Consider the following 27,226-nt stretch of genomic DNA (forward strand, 5'->3'; position numbering starts at 1 on the left):
GAATTCAATGACATAGGGCTCTGATAAATTATTTATAAAATGCTGTAGGAACACAGGGAAGGAGTGATTTAAGTCAATAGCTTGGAGAGAAGGGGAGGAGAGAGGAAAAAAACTATTAGGCATCACAGAGGTTCTCTGATGTATCATCGGAGAGTTTGATCTTAAAGGATAAATTTCAACATACTGAAGGAGTGGCTTATAGCAGAGGTATGAAACTCCTAGGAGAATATCTAGCAAAGGGTTGGTTATCAAAATGTGTTCATTTCCTTCATGGATTGAGATAGGTGATGTGAGGGTGACAGGAAGTGAAATAGAAAAGGAGGGTAGGACCACATCTTGAAGGGCATGATAAAGCTTGTTATGGAATTTGGAGTTTTTCCTGGAGATAATGAAGAGTGACATCATTTAAGAAAGACAGCTTTATCTGTGGAGAGGAGGATGGGCCAGAGAGAAAAAATGGAGGAGCATATGGAAACGCATTGCAGGTATCTAGTAAACGTATATTTATGGCGTTTAACAGTATGTCTCTACTTGATATAAACCTGATCCACATATCTTCTTGTTTCATGGGCTCCTTATGTGGAAATATCTAAGGATTAAGGGTAATTTAAGAGAAATCTGGCTTGAGAAACTTTATATGTCTAGGCTAACATTTGCATTTCTTGTGAATGTAGGGATATTGCCTCAGTTTATTTTTTTAAGATATTTTAAAAAAGGATGTGGTTTACTACCTCTTAGGTAAATAGATAGGGATGAAGAGAGTTACTAATGTGAGGAAATTCTAGAAATCACTCTGGTTAGGCTACTTTTCAGATGCAATTTTGCCAAAAATTTGCATCTCCAGGTTTGCTATTCCTGGACCCCATCCTGCCTATTAATTACTTTTAGCCTTGAGCCATCAGAAAAGAAATAAGACATTTTTATTCCATTTTAATACATTTTCTTCTTATAAAAGTAACACAAGGCTATTTTGAGAAAATTAGAAAGTAGAGTAAAATTTTGAAGGACAAAGCGTTAATAATCCATAATTTGTCATAAAGCAGTAAGTTCTGTTAATATTTAAGCAAACTTTCTTTTCACTGTTTATTTTGAAACAATTATATATATATACACAGGAAATTGCAAAGTCAGTGCAATTATAGCACAGAGATATTCCATATACCCTTCACCAAGTTCCCCCCAATGGTTACATCTTCAGTAATTACAGTACAGTATCAAAATCAGGAAATTGACATGGGTACTAGGTACACATATAGCACTGTGCCATTTTATCACAAGTTTAGAATCTCTAACCACCACTGCAATACAGAACTACTCCATCATTACAAAAATCTCCTGCAGGGCTCCCCTGGTGGCGCAGTGGTTGAGCGTCCGCCTGCCGATGCAGGGGACACGGGTTCGTGCCCCGGTCCGGGAAGATCCCACATGCCGCGGAGCGGCTGGGCCCGTGAGCCATGGCCGCTGAGCCTGCGCGTCCGGAGCCTGAGCTCCGCAGCGGGAGAGGCCACAGCAGTGTGAGGCCCGCGTACCGGAAAAAAAAAAAAATCTCCCACATTCTACCCCTATATAGTCACACTCACACCTTCTTCCCCACCATCCCCAGCTCTTGGTAACCACTAATGTTCTCCACTCATTCTAAGAGTGTTATATAAGTTGAATCATACAATATGTGGCCTTTTGAAATCAGCTTTTTTCTCACTCAGCAAAATACCCTTGAGGTCCATCCAAGTTGTTGCATGCATCAGTAGTTCATTGTTTTTTATTGCTGAGTGGTATTTACGTATTTTTGTTGTTTCCAGTTTGTTTAAAATTTACCTATTGAATAGCATTTTTGTTGTTTCCAGTTTTTAGCTATTACAAATAAAACTGCTAAGAACATTTATGCTCAGGCTTTTGCGTGGATGTTTTCATTTCTCTGGCATAAAAGCCCAGGAGTGTGATTGTTGGATAATGCGGTAGGTGTGTGATTAGTTTTTACGAAACTGCCAAACTATTTTCCAGAGTGCCTGCACCATTTTACGTCTCCACCAGCAGCATATGGGGGAGCCAGTTTCTCTGCATCCTTGTCAGCATTTGGTGCTGTCACTTTCTAAAATTTTAGCCCTTCTGATAGGAATGTAGTAATATCTTACTGTCATCTTAATTTGCATTTCCCTAGTGACTAGTGATGTTGAGCATCTTTTCATGTGTTTTTTGTCATCCTTATATCCTCTTACATGAAAGGTCCCTTTACATCTTTGTGCATTTTCTATTTGGACTGTTTGCTTTTTTACTGTTGAGAGTTCTTTACATACTCTAGATACGAGTTCTTTGTCAGACATGTGGTTGGCAAATATTTTCTCTTAGTCTATTGCTTGTTTTTTTTCATCCTCTTTGTAGGGTCTCACATAGAATAAACGTTTTTAAGTTTGATGAAGTCAAATTTACCAATTATTTTTTATGGATTGTACTTTTGAGGTCATGTCTAAGACTCTTCAAGGAACTCCAAGGTCCCCCAAATTTTCAACTGTTTTATGCTAAAACTTTTATAGTTTTACATTTCACATTTAAATCTATCATCCATTTTGAGTTAAGTTTTGTACTAGGTGTAAAGTTTAGGTTGAGGTTCATTTTTTGCCTATGGATATTCAAGTGTCCAGAAGCGTTTTCTGAAAATAAAAACAAAAGAACAAACTATCTTTCCTTCATTCAATTGCTTGTGCACTTTGTAAAGAAAAATCAGTTCGCATACTGTGTGAGTCTATTTCTGAGTTCCCTGTCCTGTCCCATTGATCTAGGTATCTGTCTCTCTGCCAATAGCATAGATTTGATTACTGTAGCTTGAAATTGAGGATAGGGATTCCTCCCACTTACTCTTTTTTTTTCAGAATTATTTTAGCTATTCTACTTCCTTTGTCTTTCCATATAAATTTTAGAATGATCTTGTCTATATCTGCAAAAAAGTAATGCTAGAATTTTAATAGGAATTGCATTAAACCTGTATATCAATTTGGGGAGTATTCACATCTTTATTATGTTGAGTCTTCCAATTTATGAACACAGTATATCTCTCTGCTTATTTAGATTTTTAATTTCTTCTATCAGCATTTTGTAATTTATAGCATATAAGTCTTATATATGGTAGAGTTATACCTAAGTATTTATTTTTATCCCAGTGATTATAAATGGTATTGGATCTTTGAATTTGGTGTCCACATATTCATTGCTAGTATAAAAATACGGTTTTTTTATATGCTGATTTTATCTTGTGATCCTGATGTGAGTTCAGGGGTTCTAGGAGTTTTGGTAGATTCTTTGGGATTTTCTATGTAAACCTTCATGCCATTTACAAAACTGAGCAGTTGTGTTTCTTTCTTTCTCACCTGTATGCCTTTTACTTCCTTTTGTTGCCTTTTCTGTGCTGACTAGAACTTCTGATACTTCGTCAAATAAGAGTGGTGAGAGTGGACATCTCTATTTTGTTCTCTGTCTTGGGGAAGCATTCGGTCTTTCACTATTAGGTGTAAGGTTAGCTGTAGGGTTTTTGTAGGTATTCTTTGTCGAGTTGAAGAAATTCTTTTCTATCCCTAGTTTTCTGTGTGTTTTTATCATGAATGGATGTTAGATTTTGTCAAATGCTTTTTTTCCCATCAATTTATATGCTCAGATGATTTTTTCTGCTTTAGCCTGTTTGGTGGATTACATTGTTTGATTAGTGAACTATTTTCAGAATGAGGTAGAGGCTAACTCTATTTCCCCTCCTATTTCTTCTCCACCTTTTTTCCCCTAAATCTTGCTTTTCTTCTTAGTTTTCTTTCTTCTATAGATATGAGGCAATAAAAGAGCCTGATTTTCCCTGCCCGCAGCTCTACTTATTATTTTCTTTTCTCCTACCTCAGCTATTGCTTCCTTCTGTCCATTATCTTCCCATTCAAGTTTACCCTCCAGAGTGTAGAGTCCAGACAGTTACCTTCTCACATCCTTAAAATTGGCTCTAAAGCCTCATTCTATCAAAATAAAGTTCAATTCCATCAGCAGAGCTTATTAAACCATTCAAAAGCTAATCAGCTTCTTTTTTGCCTACTAGCACCAATTAATTCATTCTCACACTTGTTCATGCTCCAGTCAAGCCAAACTTTTGTAGGATATTTCATGCTTCTTTGGAGTTTCCATGCTGTTCCCACTTGCTGAAATGACCCAGAACTGCATTCTTCTCTTCTGGCATCTTCTGTTAGCTCAGGTACAATTAGTGATTACACATGTGTCTTCTCTTTGAGAGTGTACATTTTTCAAAGACAAGGACTATGTCACCTTCGTATTTGTTCCCCTAATCCTTCTCAGAGTGCCTGGCACAGAGTATTCATAAGAGCAGCTAACAATGAGTGCTTGCTATGTGACAGACACTTTCCTAATGCTTTGCGTAGATTTTCTCATTTAATCCTCATGATAGCCCTATGAGAGATATATTATTTTCATCTCCTTTTTGAAGATGACAGAACTGAAAGCTAGGGTAGTAAACCCAGGCAGTTGGCACTAGAACCTCTGTCTTCACCAGTGGGTCATATCATCTGCAATTAGCAAATACACTAAATCTTTACTGAATGAAATAAATAAATAAATAGTATATTCATGAATACATGAATGAATGAAAACCATCAGTATCATGATAAGTTTCTTTGAAAAATAAAGATTTGCAGAAAAGAACTAATGGCTGAATTATATTTAGCTAACTCAATTCCAGATATTTCTAAGTTGCATGGTATCCTAGAAACAGACACCAGAGCCATGGATTCAAATAAATTTGCATTTAAAATCTCTCCCACTTAGTAGCAAATGATCTTGTCATTTTCCGTAATTATTTTAAGCCTTATTTTCCCTAAGAGTAAGAAGAGAATGGGTTCAACTTCATAACTTTTAGTATAAAGAATAAATGGGGAGAAAAAAGACATAAATAACAGCACAGTTCCTGGACACACCCTACCTAGGATTTGCTTCCATTTTTCTCCTTGCTCCCAAGAGCTCATGTAAAATTCCTTGAACTCTTCTTCCCTTCACTCTCATTTTTGGTGGTACTAATAACTATTCTTTTTACCATTTTGTCCACAATTTCATACACTCAATTATTTCTTGTACCTGGTTCAACTAAACCTCAAAGTTCCCTGTTGCTGCTGTTATTGTTTCTGACACAGCTACCACCGCCCTGCCCTACTTCATGGGTGTTGTCTTCTTGCCCTGCCCCTTAATCCTCCAAGCCCCTCAAAGGTAAAAAACTGTCTCTCAGCAAGCCTTATCTGATCTTAAGCCTAAATAAGGACTTAGGAGGGAGATGCAAGAGGGAGGAGATATGGGGATATATGTATACCTATAGCTGATTCACTTTGTTATAAAGCAGAAACTAACACACCATTGTAAAGCAATTATACTCCAATAAAGATGTTTTAAAAAAAATAAGGACTTAGCCAAATGGTTCATTCTGTTGTCTCACTTTAGCTTAACTATTATGAAGATTAAGTTGCTACCCTTAGTGACTAACACTAAACCCAGGTCAGGATATCTATTTGTCAGGCATGTGTTCTCTTTTAACTCATCTTTAATGACCCCTCTCGTAACCTGTAGCTGTATACCACTTCCTCTATGTAGTTTTCCACAGAGTTTTCATAACTGAATTTAGTGGCTCCCTTTTTTGAATGCCTTTACATCTACCTTGTTTACACTCTGAGCAACATCTAGCCTTGTACTGGAGTATTATTCTACTTGTTTTACCTTCCCAATTACAATATATGTTCTCGAGGGTGGTTTTATGACTTGTATTAACACAGGGCCTTATGTAGTACCTTACTGAGTACACAGTTGGTTACAAGTAAATATTCATTGAATGAATGAACCAGAAAAGGATTTCTTAGAATCTGGCTTGAGACTATGGAACTCCATGACTTGTGTATAACCTCATAAGAAATCAGAAAGAAATATGAAAGCCATTTCTTTGTCCTTTTATTCCAGGATAAGACAGGGAGCCCAGAATGGTATGTTCTCTCAGTTTCCTTAGTGTCTCACCTACTTTAATCTTTCAATAGGAGGCTATTTCTTAGCTCTCAGCAGGGAATTGCACACTTTATTAGGAACAGCCAAAATCAAGGTGGCTGGAGTGAGCTGGGCCTGATTCATACTGCTTTTTATATTTTGGTTTAGTATAGAATTGTATAAACTTAGCTCCAGAGTACACAGTCATGGCAGACAGAGGAAGACATTCATCTCCTTACTCTATATTGTTCAGTGTCAAAATGGCTTACTTGTCAAAGCCCTTAAGTACTACAGTGATGGATGTTTTATAAATATATAGCCATCTAGATGTTATAGACAGAATTTTGTCTTTCTTTTTGGAAAACAATAACTCTCAGAAGTATTCTGGTCTTTCAAAACCACTCTTCAGTGAGGATTTAATTAAAAGTTGCCTCCAACTTTATTTGTGACTCCCAGGAACAGGGCTATTTTAGCATTGCTATACACTCTGTTTACACTGAGCTCACCGAGATGAAAACTTTGCCAAACTAATAAGCTCCCACAACCCCTAAAATGATCTCCTTCTTCTGGACAAGCTGAATCATTCTAAACAAGGCAAATCCTCACCTCGTTCTCTCTCTCAGCCTTAGTCATCTAAGCCTAAAAACCTATTAAGTACTCAAGAATATAAATTCCTGTATCCTCTCTATTGCTTGTTATTTTCCTGCCTTACCTGAAGTCAGCCGAATAAATAACTTCCATTTACCACAAGCATGAGAATATGGTAAAACTCTTATACTTAGGAGCACTCTGCTCAGTCGTTTTAGAGGAGCCAGTGCACATGGTGCAGGCTTTCGTGACATTAATGTAGAAGAATAAAGAAGATGTGGTACGTGTATACAATGGAATATTACTCGGCCATAAAAAGGAATGAAATTGGGTCATTTGTAGAGACATGGATGGACCTAGAGTGTGTCATACAGAGTGAAGTAAGTCAGAAAGAGAAAAACAAATATCATATATTAACGCATATATGTGGAATCTAGAAAACTGGTACAGATGAAGCTATTTCCAGGCCAGGGATAGAGATGCAGACATAGAGAACAGACATGTGGACACAGTGGGGGAAGGGGAGGGTGGGGGCGAACTGGGAGATTAAAATTGACATAAATACACTACCATGTGTAAAATAAATAGCTAGTGGGAACCTGCTGCATAGCACAGGGAGCTCAGCTCAGTGCTCTGTGATGACCTAGATGTGTGGGATGGGGGAGGAGGGAGGTCCAAGAGGGAGGGGTTATATGTATACATATGGCTGATTCACTTCACTGTACAGCAGAAACTAACACAACATTGTAAAGCAATTATACTGCAATACAAAAAATTTAAAAATTTTTTTAATTAAAAATTTAAAATGTAGAAGTGTAAGTGATGGACCTGGGTGACAGTGGAATATGTAGGCAGAGTTGTTCAGCAGAGCACTGCTAAAGAGGACTGGAGACCTAGCTTTGAGTGTGCAAGTCTCTTTCCTGCTTCTGAATAATAAGGTACGTTTTTAAACCACTTTGTACCTTAGTTTTCCGTCTTTGAAAATGTGATCCATTCCTTCTCCACAAGTATTTGTCCCACAGTTTGAATTAAGTTACTTTCAGTGTCTCTTCAACTATAAACTTCTATATCAACTACACAAATGAGGTATCTTATTAAACAAGATCTAAGATAACGATAAAAATATATTCACATAGATTACTCAATAAAAGAAACCCTAGTCTGAAAGGAAACTCTTTTTCACCATTTTTCTCATTCTGTTTTTCTTGTCCCACCTTCCTTTCCCAGTGCAGCACACCATCCTGTCAGCGATCCTGGTGTGCTGACCTCCACCCTCCGCTAGGTATCTGCTTGACCCCATTAGTTCTCTGGTTCTCTTAGCTCCTCCACAAGCTCCTATCATCTAAAGATAGTCAATTTATTTTTAATGGCTTTCTCCTCCACCACCACCAGCGCCCCCCCACACACACACATGCACACGTTCACTACACACACCCCTACTACAGCCCCTATTTCTCCAACCCTGATGTTTTAGCATAAGGACAAGCTTGGAAATCACCAGAGGCCCCAGATCATGGCAAGTCTCCAAGAGGGCAAATAACAAGATCTGCAGCCAGCTGGCTGGACTGCTTTTTCCGATGACGATTGTCATTTTCTGAGAGGGATGCAGAACTCTCAACATTTGCTACTGAATGGAGGGTAGGGAGCACATTTAAAAAACAGTCCGGATATTTATAATGTGAGTGACTGTGAATAAGACCTGACTCTGAGCATTAAGACATGCATTTTATATCTGCTTTTCATTGACATTTCTCAAAAAAGCTATATACCTAACTGGGAATAGAGGATAGTTTCTCTGGATGATTCAAAAAAATCTTTTTCAGAGAAATCCAGAGACCTACTGTACTGCGAAGAAGGAAAATATCTTTTGTATTTGGGAAATTTTAACTTATCAATAGACACTTGGTCCCCTGCTCTGTATTATGAAGAGCGAGGATTTTTGTTTTAGTAAGAAAGATTCATTAGAATCTTCACTGAAACAATGACCTTCCACCTTATTTTGACAGTAACATTTCACTGGGTCTTCAAATAGACTATTAAATTAGCCCTACTGTTATTTCTGATAAATTCTTCCTCTCTAGTTATTTCTTTCCACTATGAATAATTTGATAATGTGATTAATGTTTTGAGCTCCTTCAAAAACCTTATAGGGAAAAAAATTACAAATTACTATTGATTCCTCATTTGAATCCAGACTGTATTTTAGTTGGGTCATTGGTTTTTTTGTTGTTTTTTTTTTTGGTTTTTTTTTTGTTTTTCTTTTTGCGGTATGTGGGCCTCTCACCGTTGTGGCCTCTCCCGTTGTGGAGCACAGGCTCCGGATGCGCAGGCCCAGCGGCCATGGCTCACGGGCCCAGCCGCTCCGCGGCATATGGGATCCTCCCAGACCGGGGCACGAACCCGTATCCCCTGCATCGGCAGGCGGACTCTTAACCACTGTGCCACCAGGGAGGCCCTGGGTCATTGTTTTATGTAGTAATATTGTGTATTATTGTTTCACAGCTTGTTAGTGGCCCAGCTGTGAGGTACTGATCAATGGTTCAGTTTCAGCCTTGGAGGGTATATTGTATAAAGTTTTTTCCATAAGTCAGCACTGGCCCTGACTCTAATTAACATTTTCAGTGTTGATTTGAAGTATGGAATAGGGAGTAAGCTTATTAAATATGCAGATTACTTTATAATGAGTAGGGGTGATTATTGACTAGAACCACACTGTAAGAATTCATTAAGGACCTTGACAAATTAAACAAGGTGATTAGAAGTGAGATGAAGTTTAATAGGGACAAATATGTGATAATTCACTCAGAGATGGAAAGAACAAACTCTGTGTACGTGTGTGTGTGTGTGTGTGTGTGTGTGTATATCTACAGTAGTTTAAAATTGGGGGATGTAGGCAGTTTCAGAATGAATCATCTGTCAATTGTAAATTTGAAATGTAGCATTGGTGTTTATAAAGAAAATGACCAAAGTTACCTAGCAGTAGAAAAGTTGTTCAGGACTTTTAAACTACTGTGATCTATTTATAAGGTCCATAACTTATGCAAAAAGTGGAATAGAAGAGAACAAAGATGGCTTAGTTAATTACATAGTAAAAAAGGGAGTAATAGATCTTGCGAGTAAAAGTAAAGGGATTTAGTGTTTAAATCAGCAAAGAGAAGGCTGAAGGAAGAAAATGAAAAAGAAATGTTTTATTACATAAAGAAATAGTGTTCTAGAGGTGGTGAGTAGCTATTGTCCATGTGATTGAGAACAAAATGAGAGGATTATTTGAAATAGGGGGGGTTTAGGTTAGGCATGAGTAAGGACTGCCTGGTGTTAAGTTTTGTAAGTCAGAAAAATGTCTTAGGAAGAAAAATAAATTCAGTTTGGGAGGCTGACTTATGTAACTTAAGGAATGTAATCAAATTATGCGATACCTCCAGGAACTCTTTCAACTCTCTGATGTTATGATTGTACTAGGATTCTTTCTTAACATCACTTAGAAATTTGTTGATCCTCAGGGAAATTCATGGGGATTACTCAAGTCCTTCCTGTGTTTTCAAGGATATAGGAACATGAAAATCTGCTATTCTGCTATTGAAGTATATTGGATTATTTGAGGATATTGTCCTAACAAATTTTACATTAGCTGACAATCAATAATAAATGTAATGAAATGCTGGCCATACAAATTTAGGATAATTCCATATTTGTTCATATTGTCCTGTGTAAATAAATATTGCATCTTCATGATATGTAAGAAAGAAAGTGCACAGGAAAATTGCAGAGCAATTGAATTCACAGAATATTCGGCCTTTTGCACTGGAGTTTTGCTTAATTAGTATATATATATATGTGTGTGTGTGTGTATATCATGAAAGACTACTTCGTTTGACTAATAGGCCATTTAAAATAGAGAACAGGGTCATAAATGATAATTCTGTCAGCAGGTGGAAAAATATAATGTCTGCCACACATCAGGATGCATGACATGATGAAATTATTTCCTAGCTTATAATGTGGGTCAACAAGTCAAGCAAGACAGTCAGATTTTCAGATGACTGTTTTCTCGCATTTATTTAGCATTGTCATTTTGGAGACAGTTTAACCATCATCTTTATTAATGACTGCCTCACAGCAGCAAGAAGGACAGAGTGCTTCCTCCTTCCTCTGGGTTCTCTCAAATGACCTATCATAGCCACAAGTCTGAATGAACTTCTAAAAAGTGTATGGGAACTGCAAGTCTCTCCAAGTGCAGGGGGATGTTCCCCCACCTAGCCCCTGATATCCATCTATCTCAAATGCATCTATTTTAGATGAATTTCCAGTATTACCTGTGACCATCCTGTCTATACCACATGGCAGATAGGGGTGCTCTTGACTACTCGTTGGGGGGAAATATTCCTAAATCTCTCAGGAAAGACTTGAAAGTCATCTCCTGGGATGTAATCCTCCATGCCTAGTGATCTACCATGTAGGGACAGTGTTTGCAAGGGAGCAATGCCCTCTTATGAGCACCTCTACACACTTTTTCTAGACCAAGCACATCTGGAATTCTGATGGATATTTAAATAGTTTTTTAAAGAAGTTCAGAGCACAGAGACCTGAAGCTATCTTTTATCTAATTTACTCTGGTGAACCACGTAAGGGTGGGTGTGAGGGTATGTGAAGGATGTGGGACAGAAGCGAGGAGAGGTACAGAACAGGGGGGCTGGAGAAGGAGGCACCACTCAGGCTTTATTCAAGCATCCCACGTGGAGCCCTTCTCATCCGCTGACCCTCCTCTGTAAATCCCCAGTCCTCTTTGGTCCTCATATGGTTCCTCTAATAAAACACCCTCTCCAACTGGGTGGGGGGTGCTCCCTTGGGAAACTCTCCTTGTCTCTGCAGGTAAAGGAATCCTAGCCCTCTGCCTTGCCTGATATCCTTCAAACTTGTCGGCCTCAGACTTCAGACTTCTGCTGCCTTGAAAACAAAAAAAAAATTCTGGCACCATGAGAGAAAGAAAAACACACACACATCCTCTCCACTAGAGATAGCTGTGTCTGGGTTCCTCCTGAATTATCTTGCTCCATAAATTATAGTGTTTTATACTATACAATCTCATCTTCTATGAGAGAATTGTATTTCCTCCACTACTGTGACTTTGACCTTAATCTTTTTAAAATAAGAAACCTAGCATTATTGGGCTAAAGAATATCCAACTCTTTGCTAAGCCTGCTTTCATTAAATAGCGTTAGCCCTGATGCACTTAAAATAGTTCTCACTGAGCTCTTCAGTATGGACTGAACCATCTGCAAACCAGATTTTCTTCTGACATCAAGGAGTGTTAAGAGTCCTGCTTACCGTACCATTTAGCCTTGATACCCTTATGTTTCATCAGACTTCCTTTCCAAACTTGTGTCTGAGGAGCTAGGAAAACTTCACTGAGCAAAAGGAGCTACTAGGATTCAGAATGTGGTTTCTCAAAGGACAAGTGGCCATTAGCTACATTGCAGTAGGAGACAGGAAGCCTTTCCATATGCTTATCTGTTCTCCTATAAGTAGAGCATTCATATTCTTGAGACTTCTTCCTCTTTATGTAAATACTCAACCCTTGAAAGAACAAAATCCTAAAGTTCAGCTTTATATAATAACACTCAGTATCACCAAAGGTGACTATTCTCTCTTTGTTCTGGTGCTTATCTCTTCTTTAGCTACTAAAACCGTGAATTCTTTTACATTGTTTTAATCATTTCAGTTAGCAGAGTTAGTTGAGCAATTTTCTTCACCACTTCAGATTGCTTCTGATATTTTAATCAGGAATCACTCATCAAACCAACCACTAAATTGTCATCTCTGTTTCCACACTGCTGAATAAGTATCCCTCTCAGGAATAGACATTCCACCTTGTACTGGATCCCATGTTTACCAGAACATTGGACTATACCTCAGCTTTTCCAGATATTTTGTTTCAGTCCTATTTGTTTAATTTTTCTTTGTATTTGCCTTGCCTCTGAATTTATTTATGGCAAACTGTCTTGTTTGCAAACAATTCACTGGTGGTCCAATAAAGTTTTTGCAGCTGATTTTGATACAGGGAAAATTTCCAAAGCTCTCTTTTAAAAAGTTGTGTTTTCTAAAAGAAAAAAAAATTTTTTCCTACAAAATACTGCTGGCCATGATTAATCACCCACAGAATGGCTGGTAATATATAGTAAAATTCCCATTTTTATGCAATGCTAGTTTACTGGGAATGCTGGTTTTCCAAGATGAAAGCATCTTTCTAATAAAGAAGTGCAGCCAAAACAAATGAACCTCATTGATTGCTATTTTTCAGACCCTGGGCTAGGTTCTGAATTTCAAGATAAATAAAATAAATAAATAACATTTAAAAAAAATCAGTAACATGCATTCTAATGAGGTAACAAAGAAGTAAAATTTTGAACCACAATGCTAAGATGTGAACATATTTTAAGTATTAGAAGAGCACAGAAGAAGCAGCTGAGTTTGATCTTGAAGGGAAAAAAATCACCTGGGAAGACCAGGAAAGATCTTAAGCTGAGAAAACACCTACCAAGCAAGGAATGATGAAATGGTCTGTTTGCCATATACTGTGAATATGAGTGAAGCATAATGTTGTTTTTGAAAATGAAAAAAAAAAGTTTTTAGGCCAAATTTTTGAAGGATCTTGAATGCTATAGAGTTTAAACCATTTTCTAAGGGCAGTGAGGTATACAGGAAGTATTTAAATAAGTGAGGGATGGGATCAGATTTGAATATCATAAAGAGCATGTTAGCTGTGGTATGGAGGATGGATTAGGGGTAGGTGGGAGTAGAGATCGGGGAAAAGCTTAGAAATAATTTTCTAGGTAGAAATGATGAGGGTATTGGCAATGGAAAGGCAAAGGTAGTGACAGATTCCCAAGATTGAGGAGGTAAAAATGTACAAAACTTGATGAGCGGTTAGATGGGGTGTGGGAGTTAAAGGCGACAGGTGAGGAAGAGCTTTAGCTGAGATGAATCTATTGATGGGAAAAATCAAAAGATGGCAATTCTAGAAATCTTAATAGAGGACAAAGTAACAGCAATAATAGTAATAAATTAATAACTGCAACTGTCAGTAATTGAGCACTTAAAGAGTAAGTTCTAGGGCTTCCCTGGTGGTGCAGTGGTTGAGAGTCCGCCTGCCGATGCAGGGGACGCGGGTTCGTGCCCCGGTCCGGGAAGATCCCACATGCCGCGGAGCGGCTGGGCCCGTGAGCCATGGCCGCTGAGCCTGTGTGTCCGGAGCCTGTGCTCCACAACGGGAGAGGCCACAACAGTGAGAGGCCCGTGCACCGCAAAAAAAAAAAAAAAAAAAAAAAAAAGAGTAAGTTCTAGGCTAGATGTCTTGTATCAAAATCTACTTCAAACTTGCAGATACCTTATTATAAAATGATTGTTTCCCCTATTTAACAGGGAAAGGAATTGCAATTTGGAGAATTTTAATTTTTCCAAGGATTGAAACTCAAATCTTTACATCTTCAAACTCCATGTTTTTAGAAGCAAAGAGGTTGCCCAGTTCACAGCTGTCATCAGCACCCCTCAGTGGCCAGCCTGCCTTACCTGACCACCTCAATACATTCTCCAATCCTTTTTTCTGCTTCTTGGGTCTCTATAACACTAATGTTCACTCTGCTGGCCCTCCATTATGGCATGTAGTTGTTCTTTAAGTGTTAACTTTTGGAGTACTTTTTGTGCTTGAAAAACCTGCCTCTGTGCCCTGCCCATGACAGCTCTCAACCACTGCAACCAATGAACTGCAGTGGGCACCAAGCAGGCTCTTTATGTGGTTACTAATGGGCTCTTGGAGTTACAACAAAATGTGTCCTTTCGCAAATGCCGAAATTAGCATCCAGAGGAGGAAACTGGGGAGAGAGTGTGGGAGAAAAGTCCTGAACTGAGTTGGAGGACACTTTTAATGTACCCCTGCTTGTTTGTCTCTCTTTCATGGTCAGCCCCTTTGTCTGAAGCATCTAGCACCTATCCTATCAACCACGTTCCATTTTCTCCCCCTGAAGAAAAATCCTTCTGATGTGATAACTTGAGTCGACCATGTTTCAATCCGTTAAAAATGGGATTAGATGTAAAATTCCCCACAGCTAAAGCTGGCAGCTCACTCTTGTCATTTGTTGGTGAGCATAACATACAACCAGACTCAAATATGAAAGAAAAAAAGAGAGAGGAAAAAAAAAGGGAGAGAGAAAGAGAGGGGGGAGGAAGGAAGGAAGGAAGGAAGGAAAGAAGGAAGGCAGAGAGAGAGAAACAGAGAAAGGGAGGAGTAGGTGGAAAAGAAAGGCCTATGAGAGTTATTTTACAGTTTATGTAGGTAAGAGCTATTCTCTTATTAAAGGAAAATAGGTAAAAATATGAGTGAAAGTTCACTGCAGAGGGTATAGGCATTAGATTTTTAACTGGTTGACAGCTTTAGAAATGTAAGTAGCAACACATTCATTATAAGATAATTTCATTAGCAAAGTCATATATATGTCCCAAAGAATTTGCTATGAAGAAAGTTACCGTTTAGTATCATAGAGTCATACATTCTTGTACTTGGAAAGGAGATGAGACATTAATTCAACTCCAATTCATGAATCTCCTCATTAACAATATAAGGAGTCATCCTGCCACACACACACACACATGCAAACACACACACACACACACAAAATCCATTAAAAATCATTAAAAGGGCATTATAAGTTGAGGAATTATTATAATAATAATCTTTGCATAAAAACGATAGCTTGATTGAATACTGATATGACGACACTAGTCACTCTTTGTGGAGGACACTGTTACTCTCTCCATTTATAGATGAGGAAAGTAAGGTTAAGAGCTACCACCTAACATCACACAGCTCACAAATATTACAAACCTGCTTGCCTTTAAAATCTAACCTACCCTTGGGCTTCCCTGGTGGCACAGTGGTTGAGAGTCCGCCTGCCGATGCAGGGGACACGGGATCGTGCCCCGGTCCGGGAAGATCCCACATGCCGCGGAGCGGCTGGGCCTGTGAGCCATGGCCGCTGAGCCTGCGCGTCCAGAGCCTGTGCTTCTCAATGGGAGAGGCCACAGCAGTGAGAGGCCCGCATACCGCAAAAAAAATCAAAAATCTAACCTACCCAATATCATTGCTATCAGATGTAGCTAATATCAGACTATCACATGTATCAAAATTAATTTTCAATGCTTGAAGGTCTTTAAGTGTTTATTCTTCTCATGGAAAGCGTTTGTAATCAGCCTAGATCCACCCAAATTCCTACAATTTACTTCCACAGAAGTGTCCTAAATTACAGTTTCTCAGTATATGTAATGTTCAAGCAAACAGTTAAATACCACTTACCTATCAGACAGTATGGTTTAGTATCCATGGGTCTCTAGTTGTATAGGACACCAGTACAAGAAATAAAAGAATCTCAGTAAGATGCTGAGAAAATAAGACTGATTAGGGTGGAAAAGCATTTGCTTTCTTTTAGCATTCACCATGTGTAGCTGTGGACACTCATTTTTACTGTGTGCATGAGTCTGAGTGTGGGGCTGGAAGAGGAGGGCTCAGATGTAATAGATTCACAGAATTGATCATTTGCGGAATTTTATGTGAGTGTATGTAGGTTTTGTGTGGTTAGGTAGAAAGATAGACTATATTAGTATGAGTATATTCACAGCTAACTCTTTTTGTAGAATGCTCTATATTTTCCCATTTCTTCTGTGGCCTGGGTAAACACTGACAGTTGTAAAAAAAGAAATGTCAATATTTGCCAAGGTAAATTAATGTATGTATTAGGGGCTTGTTGATTATTTTATAATTGTTTTGCATTTAAACCAATGATTGGCATGTCTAAATAATATCCACTCAGATGTTGACCTTAAGATATAATGTTCTTGAGGATTACCACTCGCGGAAAACCTACTTGATTTCTTTTTGGACCTCATAATATAGGCCATAGCATTTCTGCAGATCTAAAATATTATGCGCGTGAAAATAACAAAATTACTACTTATAATAGGTATTCCCTTTCTCTGTTGGGCTCCTAAAACAGCTTTCTTTTTTCCATAATAAGCTATTTGTTCTCACTTCATTTTGCTTTATTTTATTTTTGTCACCTTTGGTGCGCTATCTTGGTGTACTATAAAGGAACGACACTGAATCAGACAAGCTATAATTTTTATTGCAAGCAGATCTCACGGCAAATTTATAAGCTGAACATGGTATCAGAAATGAAGCTAGAGGGAACATACCTTTGCTCTAAGTTACAAAATGCTCTGCTATTCTAAATTTGAATTACGTTGAAAATAAACTGCTTTTTTCTGACATCAAGAACTTCACACAGGCAACATTTTAATATACTGTTTTAAATTTTTTGTGTATAAAACAGTTTTGCCAGCTAAAAACCCGTTTGTATTATAATTCTACATTCAAGTTCAAAGCTAATATTTAAGGTGATACTATGGCACAGAAACTTGATTATATTAAAGATCCCAACACATGATTTCAATTTACTTTTCACAGAAGGCTAAGAAGGAGTATTAATTTATTTAGCAGTATTTTACTAGTATGACTATTTGAGCAAACCAGTTATATACTTAGATATAGGCATAAACATTGTTCACCCCTACACTATGATCTCACTAAGTGGAAAACTTCTGAAAGTTATCATCAAGATTGATTGCCAGAACTACTAGTCAGCAAGGAGCCAATCCTATCATGGGAGGGTTTCTGATGAATCCTAACATGACCTTCTCTAGCCATACACCTTTAGGTCCTAGAAAGTGCAAGCTCTGTACATCTACCTAAACTTGCCCTTGTATTTATAGATATTGAGTGAATGAATCATGCTATCGTAACCTGTATTGATAAGTTTCATTTCTTCCCCCTGTAACCAGTTTAGATCATCGCTAAACAGTGGGAAATATGTTAAAATGTTAATGTTTTGAATATAGTTTTACTCCTACTGCTGGAAACATTAGTAAATAAGAAGTAACTTGTTCGTTTGAAACAAAATTCTTATTGCTATACTATTACCAAGATAATTATGGTATGTTCCTACCAAATGCCCTGTCACTCTGGTATTAAGTTGCACCCTAGCTACCTGTAGCTCACTTTTATTCCTGCTTCTGCCCTCATTATTTTTTTAAACTTATTTATTTATTTTTGTTTATTTATTTATTTTTGGCTGTGTTTGGGTCTTTGTTGCTGTACACGGGCTCTCTCTAGTTGCTGAGAGCAGGGGCTACTCTTCATTGCAATGCACAGGCTTCTCATTGCGGTGGCTTCTCTTGTTGTGGAGCACGGGCTCTAGGTGCGCCGGCTTCAGCAGTTGTGGCTCGCGGTCTCTAGAACAGAGGCTCAGTAGTTGTGGTGCACGGGCTTAGTTGCTCCGTGGCATGTGGGATCTTCTAGGACCAGGGATCGAACCCATGTCCCCTGCATTGGCAGGTGGATTCTTCACCACTGCCTGACCAGGGAAGCCCCCCTCACTATTTATTTATGCTTTCACTTTAGCTTTTACAAATGGTAGAATTAGCTCAATAGTTGTAGGATATTCCAGGAAATTCTTCCCTTCAAATAGTAATTTTTAAGTGCATCATTTTATGCAGCAGAAGTGTAGAGCAAAAAGGAATTACCATGATCTCACTCTTTTCCATAGAGTACATGATACACACTGACAACATAAAACTCAAGAAAATGCAGATTAAATTTTGCTGAAAGTTATCATTAGAAATTGTCGCAAATATTCCTCTAACAAACACGACCCATAATGTATTGTTTGCCACACAGTTTTGCACATGATGGAAACAGTGACCTGCAAGAGTATTCCCAATAGTCTTGCCCAATGTTAGTGTTAGTTGCAAAGACCCCCAGGAAATCATGAGCAAACGCCATCTAGAAACAGACCAAAAGGTCAGAGGTAAACGTAACATGACATTCATGGCCCGTGATTGTGGAGGGCTGTGGGTATTTGTTCTTGTTCAATATATACTATAGTGCTTCAAAGCATCTGCTCCCATTCTCAGAGGTTAGTGAGTTTGAAGCGTGCCAGCATCTAATTTTGGACAGTATTCCAAAGACACATATTTGTTCTTAAATGTCAGTCATTAGGGTTGGACACCTACACAAATTCAATGAGTTCCAGTGAAGTGGTAATTGGTTCTCCAAGTTAGAAAATATAGAGTGGCTCAGAAACTCAAATATAAGGACATCGACCATCAATTTAGAGACGAATAACCTGGGACAAGTAGATACAATCTGTAACTCAAAGATTGATTTGGAAATCCTGGAGCATTATTCTGTAAAAGAGAAAGCTGAAAACATATTCAGCTATCCAAAAGCATGAAATTTATTCTATTTGAATACATATAGAAATCTCTCTCTCTCTCTCTCTCTCTCTCACACACACACACACACACACACACACACACACACACAAACACACACAGCCACTTAAAGCAAATCTAGCAAAATAAATACAGAGAAGAGTCAGCATCTTGCAGTAGAAATAATATCGTTTTGGGAGCTGGTCAGATCTACATTTGAATTCTATCTCTATCCCACACTGAGCTAGTCCTTTATTCCCTCTACTTAAGTTTTCTTGCCTATAAAATGGGTGAAGTAGTTCTGAGCATGAGGCATTGCTGTAAGGATACTGTGTGCCAACTGCCTAGCATGTATGTAGTAGCCACTCAATAAGTAATGACTATTACAAATACTAATTTTTAAGTATACATCTACTTAAACATGTTGTTTATACAAAACGTAATTATTTTATAAAAATATTTAAGCCTTGCCACCTAAAAGAACATAGGTTTAAGGCTTGTAATGTATTGACATTTTTAAAAACCTAAATGATTATATGACTGTCTAGCAATGTAATTTAATTTGTCTTTGACGGAATTGCTAGATTTTTTTTCACAGTGAAAACAAAAATAGCATTGCCCTATCACTAGAAATTCCACCTTTCCTTCAGTAATGATTTTTGTCTTCTCGTGATCTATGTAAGTGCCATACACTGTTAAAGCAATTCTCCTTATATATTACATCTTAATATTAAGAAACAACAAAATAAGAAAAGCAATTTGACATTTGTATTTACATATATTACTTTTTGCTTCTTTTAACTTTATTTCCACTTGAAAATATTCAGTACTCTTTCTTGTGTCTCTCTGCTCTCCCAATAATCAAGGTCTCTCCAGGACCTTTCCAAGCAAACAGATATCCCTTATGGCACAGTCCTGGACTCTGCGGTATATGAACATGTTCGCATGAAGGGAATGAATCCTTTTGAGAGGGACAGCATGTATTCCCAAATGTGGCGGATGATCAACCGAAGCAATGGATCAGAGAATAACGTTCTGGAGTCCCAAGCAGGCATTCAAAAGGTACTGGCCATAGTTCTTCATTCATAGTTTACCATTTTCTCCCCCATATTGGAATTGCTAGGCTGAGTTTGGTTTACTTCCTTTTTAAAATTTTAACTTTGACATAGAGTTTTCAGTTAAATTATACCTTTTATTGATTTAAGAAGATTTTGAGGTAACTCGCTGTACCAGTAGAGGGAATTGACAGATTTCTGTGGTGTGTCTAAAGGATCCTTTTCCAATGGAATTCCAAAGCTAGAAAACATGAGCTGGTATTTTGTTCAGAACAGGGTCAAGGACATATGCACATGAAGACTTGAAAAGATTTTGACAAATCCCATTCCAAATATCATTCAGCTTATCCAGTTTTTTCAAATGATTCAGGGTATTTTCTACACTGCATTTGTTTTCGATGAAAAGTTTATGTTATGATTATGTGAAGCTCTCTGTGAGTAACAGTTAATCTTCTCCACAAATAAGGTTTCTATGAAAGTCTGTTTCTGTTTCCAAAAGTGAAAATCTTTATTTATATCTTATTTTTATAAAACCATCATTTAGAAGTTATTTAAAAAAAAACAACAACTTAGAAAGCAGTCCTTTGTGTAAAAAACATGAAGCTACTTTTTATTCTGGGCCGTGGTTTATAAACTTCTACACAGAAGTAATTCTTTCTTCCTCAGACCCCATCAACCTCCATGAGAGAACTGAATGATTTTTGCTTGAAATTATCCCAGTGGCTATTAGAGTGAAAATCCTAAGGGTTGGCATTCAATAAGTAACTATGGGACGACTGAATGAATGAATGAATGTCTAATAGCAGCATCAATGATGGTATATACTTTTTTTATGTAACGTTTCACAGCAGAATAATTTGGACTCCAAGTCTGAGTTCCCTGTTCAAAAGGCAAACTCAATAATACCATGTTGGAGAATGTTTTGATGACGATAAAAGTTATTCTGCCACAGGATCTAGCACTATTCTGTGCCTTTTCATATGTTTTCCTTTATCTGCTGTTGCTATTGCGATGGTTCCCTAGCATCACCCTGGTAATTTTTTCAGTCTCTACATTGATATCATTATTTAAAAACTGATAATGGTGACATAAACCTCTTTGCAAGTACTAATGATGCTTTTAAATAAGAGAATGTCCTTGAAATGTTAGCAATGGCCTCTAACTCCTTCATCCTCATTATATTAATCCCAGTTTCCCAGGGCCCAGGTATTGATCCTCTTGTCTTTGTCCAGAGGCCCATTGGCTTTTAGAAATTAAACACAGTGCCCTCCAGTTACTGGGGGCATGGAGTGGGGGGCAGGTGAGATTGGGCAGGTGAATGGACCTGTACTGTATGTTGTCTGGGGGAGAAGGGAGGATAGGTTTTAGGATTTACTAGGTACTCATTGTATGTGAATGAATTTAAGCCTTAGAATAATGGTTTTGGGAAGAGTTATTTTCCTTCATATTGTCTACTGTTAAAAACAGTTTTGCTTTCTTGCGTATAAGGATAAATTGAAGTTCACAATTTGTATTTCTATCCATTTTAGATCCAAAGCTCCTCACACTTTACAGCTTTTTTCTATACCATAACATTCCAGAGAAAATTCATTTTCTTTTCTCCAGACATACAGATTCAGAATAAAAATAACTTTTAAACATATATATTCACCAATTCATTATTTATTCATTCATTCATCCAATATTTGCTAAGTAACAGTTATGTACCAGGCACTGAGGTAGGAACTGGAGGTAAACTCAATCACAGAGGAATGACCACTGGATTCATGAAATACAGGGTCTGGTGGGAGAGAGAGAAAAGGAAACTATAATATAGGATCAAACAAAATGACTTAAATTGTGACAAATGCTATCAAAAAGACAAATAGGGTGCTATTGTAGAAATTAAGAAGGAAATCTATTTGAGAAACAGTGATCAGGTAAGTTCCAGAGGACATACGATATTATCTATGATCTGCCTGATCATGTAGAAGAGAGGGTGACAGAGCATCCAGGCAATGCTTAGTATAAGCTAAGGTCTGGAGGTCCATTCAAGAAACCAGTTTAAAATCAGCATGAACTGGAGACTATTGAATGCAAAAATGTGGAATGAGTTTAGTATGCAGGGGATAGATCAAGTAGGACCTTGCCCATTATTAAGAACTTGGATTTTATTTGAATGGCAAAAAATGCTGCTGGAATAGGGAAATGTTATGATTCATTTTTATCTGTCAAGATCACTGTAACTGATATATGGGAATTGGGTAAGAGTATGCAAAGAATAGAAATAGTGAGACCATAAGAAACTTGTAACTTTCTGAAGTAGCCAGTCAAGTAAATAAGACCTCGTTTTATTTTTTGTTCCCATGTTCTTACACACACACACACACACACACACACACACACACACACACACCATTACCCTTCATTCCTGGTATTAATACAAACTGGTTACACTTCCTACACCCTGGTATTTTCAATATAATATATAAATCATAGAGATATAGGACATCAGTTGCTACATAGAAGCTTTAAGCAGTCATGTATGTAAGATATACATATATATCTTCTAAGGTCTTCTAAGTGTTCTTTAAGAAAACCTCTTAACTTTTAAGTATGTACATACAGTTTCCTACATTTTCTGGGTTTTTTTTTTAATTTAAGTTATTTGGCCATATGGAATTTAATTTGACCCATGTGTAAATGTAAAAGTAAACTGTAAATATTCACACTGAGAAAATTCCTGAGATTCTATGAAATAAAATTGTTTTAGACTCAGTTATTGACAGTCTTGCAGCATATGCTGAGAAATTTAGTTACTCTTTAGGCTTTCATGTTTCTTTATTCTTTTATTTATTATTTTTTTTTTTTTTGCGGTACGCCGGCCTCTCCCATTGTGGAGCACAGGCTCTGGACACGCAGGCTCAGCAGCCATGGCTCACGGGCCCAGCTGCTCCACGGCATGTGGGATCTTCCCATACCGGGGCACAACCCATGTCCCCTGCATCGGCAGGCAGATTCTCAACCACTGCACCACCAGGGAAGCCCCATGTTTCTTTTTATTTAAATATGTAGCCATTCCATCACCTTTCAACTTGGGCTAGTGTTTCTTATGCTGTTGTTAAATGTCATACATTAAAAAAAAAAAAGCTATTAGGAAGAGTAGAAAGAACTCTGGTTTTAGAAAAAACTATCTGGTTTTCTTTCTTGGTTCTTCCAGTTCTCAGCTGTATAACGTTGGGCAAATCACTTGATTTCTCTAAGGCTCACTCTACTCAGCTATAAAATTATCACAGTATGAGAATTAAAAGCCTGGGCTTTGTAGGCATACAACCTAGGTGCATATCCAGTTCATATTTTTAAGTAAAATGTGTAAATGTGACTAGTTACTTAAAATCTCTGAGGCTCAGAATTTTTATCATCATATTGATAATTTCTACCTCTTACGGTTTTTCTCATTATTAAATATATATATGTAAAAGCATCAATAAATAGTTCGATTAGAATAATAAACTCTTAAGATGATCCTGAAGTTTATATGAAAGAATGTATGTGTGATTTGTTATTACAAAGCATTATTATTTGGTATTTCCTAAGGTTAACCTAAAATCATGACATAATAAAAAAGATAATGCAATAAAAGAAGTAGAGAGCAATTTCTGTTCCCTGATAGTCTGCTGATAAAGAGGGCTTATGATTTTAAAACTACACATCAAGGCCCCAAGTATTTATTACACCCCATGTACTCAGTTTTTGTATTTACTAGAGGAGTAGTGAAGAATGTTTTTATTAATTTATAATGGAAAATGTCAAAGTGAAATTTGCTGATTGTATATATTTCTTCCAACCAATATCAGAGACAGCTGAACACTGATTAGACAGAGACTAGGTAGTTATAATAAAATGTATCTTGGTTCAGTTTTCAAGGTCTTAGCCAGTTTTTATTAAAACACAGAACCAACCAACCAACAAACAATAGCCTCTCACCTGCTAAAGCTCACTGGAGTTCATGAGATTGAGAACTACAAGACATGGAATGTGGCTGATGGGCTCTTCCTCAAGTAACCGGTCTTGCACACACATCTCACACAGCAGCTTCCTGTTCTCTGTCACTGATTTCTAATTTGTGCAGGCAGAAAAGACCTCTGAGGTCTTCTAGGTCAATATTCCGCAAAAGACCAAACTTCTACCTTTGACAGGAATTCATATATATAGTAATTCCCTTCCAGCAAAGACTGCATCCCTGTGAAAACAATACTCCCAATCTAGGTGTAATTTTGAATAGATCCCATTAATGCCTCAGGTTGTGCTTGTTTCTAATTGTGCTGCCAGCCTCTTTAAGTTTCTCTTACTTGAAGGTAGGTCCTGGTTGCTTCTAACGTCTTTGTTCTGCTCATACCAAAGAAACCTGTACAAATGAGGATTAGGTAAATGAGTTCTGATCTGCTCTTCTTGGGAGACATTTTGCCTGTACCACACTAGCCTAATTAAACTAGAAGAAATGTTTCTGCCTTCCTCTTCCTAGGACGTTTTGCATAAGTAGGAAAAAATGTGATTTGAAAAATATAACAGTTATTTTTCTTTTTTGTGTGTGGTACGCGGGCCTCTCACTGCTGTGGCCTCTCCCGTTGCGGAGCACAGGCTCCGGACGCGCAGGCTCAGCGGCCATGGCTCACGGGCCCAGCCACTCCGCGGCACGTGGGATCCTTCCAGACCGGGACACAAACCCTTGTCCCCTGCATCGGCAGGCAGACTCTCAACCACTGCGCCACCAGGGAAGCCCTAACTGAGTTCTTTAATGAATTCATTCAACAATTATTTATTGATCAAAACAGCCAGTGTTTTGATCACTGGAGTGAACATAATGAAAAAAAAATGCCTCATGGAGTTTACATTCTAGTGGAGGGGGCAGACAGTAAATAAGATAAATATGCTGTATTTCAGCAGTGAGAAGAGTTAAGGAGTAAAACAGAGTTGGAGAGAAAAGAAGAGGGACATGGAAACGGAGATGGTCTGCCTTGTTAGATCAGATGGCCAGGGAAAGCTTCACTAAGAAGCTTTGGAGAGAGAGAGGTGTGTATCTGGGTGAAGTGTTTCCAGGCAGAGGGTCAGCTAGTGCAAAGGCCCTGAGGTGGGAACATGCCTGGATGTTCTAAGACTATGAAGGGGGCTAGGATAGCTCTAGAAATAAAGGGTGTATCAGGAGTGCAGCAATGTCAGAGTGGTAGAGGGCCAGATGGTAGGGAGGAAACATATCATATACGGTCTTGTTACTCGCAGTTAGTCCTGTGAACTAGCAGCATCAGCATCACCTGAGAGCTTGTTAGAAATGCAGACTCTTAGGCCCCACCTGCGCCCTTGTGGATGGGAATCTCATTCTAACAAGATTCCCAGGTGATTCATATACATGCTAAAGTCTGAGAAGTGCTCATACAGGGCCATATAGGGCATTCTAAGTGGGCTTTTACTCTGTGTGAGATTTGAAACTTAGGAGTGCGTTTTGTTTGTTTGTTTGTTTTTGCGGTACGCGGGCCTCTCACTGTTGCAGCCTCTCCCATTGTGGAGCACAGGCTCCGGATGCACAGGCTCCGGATGCACAGGCTCAGTGGCCATGGCTCATGGGCCCAACCTCTCCGCGGCATGTGGAATCCTCTCGGACCAGGGCACAAACCCGTGTCCCCTGCATCAGCAGGCAGACTCTCAACCACTGCGCCACCAGGGAAGCCCCGAAACTTAGGAGTGTTTTGAACAGAGAGTACGTAACATGATCTAACTCATACTTTGGCAAATCATATGGCTGCTGTATTGAGAAAAACTGGAGATGACAGTGTGGTAGCTGGAAATCAGTTAGGAGGCCACGATGGTGACTCGGCAACATTCCGAAACTACAGCAATGGAAAACCATCCCTGTTAAAACCCAAATACATCTTGGAAGACTATGATTTTAAGTAACTATTAGCATTAACACATTAATGGAATTTAGTCTATCAGATTATTTGGGAGAGACTGGAACACAAGACAGGTAATTTTTAAGAATCGATAGAGAAACTTCTACATCACAGGTAAGCATCTGACCAGGAATAAAGGATCTCTGTGTAGCACTGAAATAGAAAAGTTCCTGATTAATAAGAGGGCAGTGTTCATTCCCTGATAGCCTGTTATGTCTCAGGGGGTGAATGACAAATTATTCTAAAACCTCAGCAATAAAGACTACTAGGGAAGAGAAGAAAGTCAGTATTGGTAGTATAACTCCTGTCCTAGCCAAAGGATCCCAGTGATAACTACATAATACTTCAGACTATATATTTCAAAGGGGATATAAACTCTGATGGATGCTATGGCAACAGGAAGTGGGTAGCAGTGCTGGCAGCAGCCATATTCAATCAGAAAGATAACATTAATCTGTAAGGTTGTTTGCTTAAGTCCCAGAGCACTATGGGGTAAGAGGACTTGACAAGGTACAGGTGGGGCATCAAGGCTCCAGCCAAGCCACTGGGCTTCAGGACCCAGTTTTAATCTTAGCTGGAAAACTGGAGTGTTGAAATGAAAGCCAAAACAAAAGACTGATCATATCACATGGGCCAATATTAAGGATTTTACAGGACTGGAGCAGAAAGAAAAATTCAAGACACTATTCAATGGTGAAGTAAGACTACCCAATGTATCCATCTCTGGCTGAAAAACTGGGTGGATTGAACCTGTTGTTTTACTTCCTCATTCAACACATATTCATTGAGCACCTATTATTTACCAGGAACTCTTCTAGGCACTGGGAGGCACACCAAAATAAGCAAAGTCCCTGCCCGAATGGAGATTATACTGTAGTGGAGAGAAAACAATAGACAAGCACATAAATATGTGCTGTAAGGAAAAACTGGAAGACTGAGAATGAAAGGGAGCAGAAGCAAGAAGAGGGATGTTGCCCTCACATAGTGGGTGGTCTCAGAAGACATCTCTGAGAAAGTGAAAGAGGACAGTTTATGAGCCATGAAGATAGTGGGGAGAAAAGGAGGATGGCAAGTACTTCAGCAGAAGGAACATTGCAAAATTCCCGAGGCAGAAGCTAGTTTGACATGATGGAGAGGAGTGTCAAAAAGACCGACGTGGGGCTTCCCTGGTGGCGCAGTGGTTGGGAGTCCTCCTGCCGATGCAGCGGACACGGGTTCGTGACCCAGTCCGGGAAGATCCCACATGCCGTGGAGCGGCTGGGCCCGTGAGCCATGGCTGCTGAGCCTGCGCGTCCGGAGCCTGTGCTCCGCAACGGGAGAGGCCACAACAGTGAGAGG

General features: G+C 38.5%; 1 protein-coding gene across 2 annotated transcripts in view; it reads left to right on the forward strand.

The window, feature by feature from the left end:
* Positions 1–27,226, forward strand: part of GRID2 (glutamate ionotropic receptor delta type subunit 2) — a 1,351,788-nt gene that overhangs the window by 1,100,539 nt on the left and 224,023 nt on the right. For both annotated transcript variants that reach the window (XM_060094744.1, XM_060094753.1), the window contains one exon: positions 19,773–19,968. In XM_060094744.1, the coding sequence (XP_059950727.1) occupies positions 19,773–19,968 (196 nt within the window). The remainder of the gene's footprint in view (positions 1–19,772; positions 19,969–27,226) is intronic.

Source organism: Mesoplodon densirostris, chromosome 1, assembly GCF_025265405.1.
Source record: "Mesoplodon densirostris isolate mMesDen1 chromosome 1, mMesDen1 primary haplotype, whole genome shotgun sequence".
Lineage (NCBI taxonomy): Eukaryota > Metazoa > Chordata > Mammalia > Artiodactyla > Ziphiidae > Mesoplodon > Mesoplodon densirostris.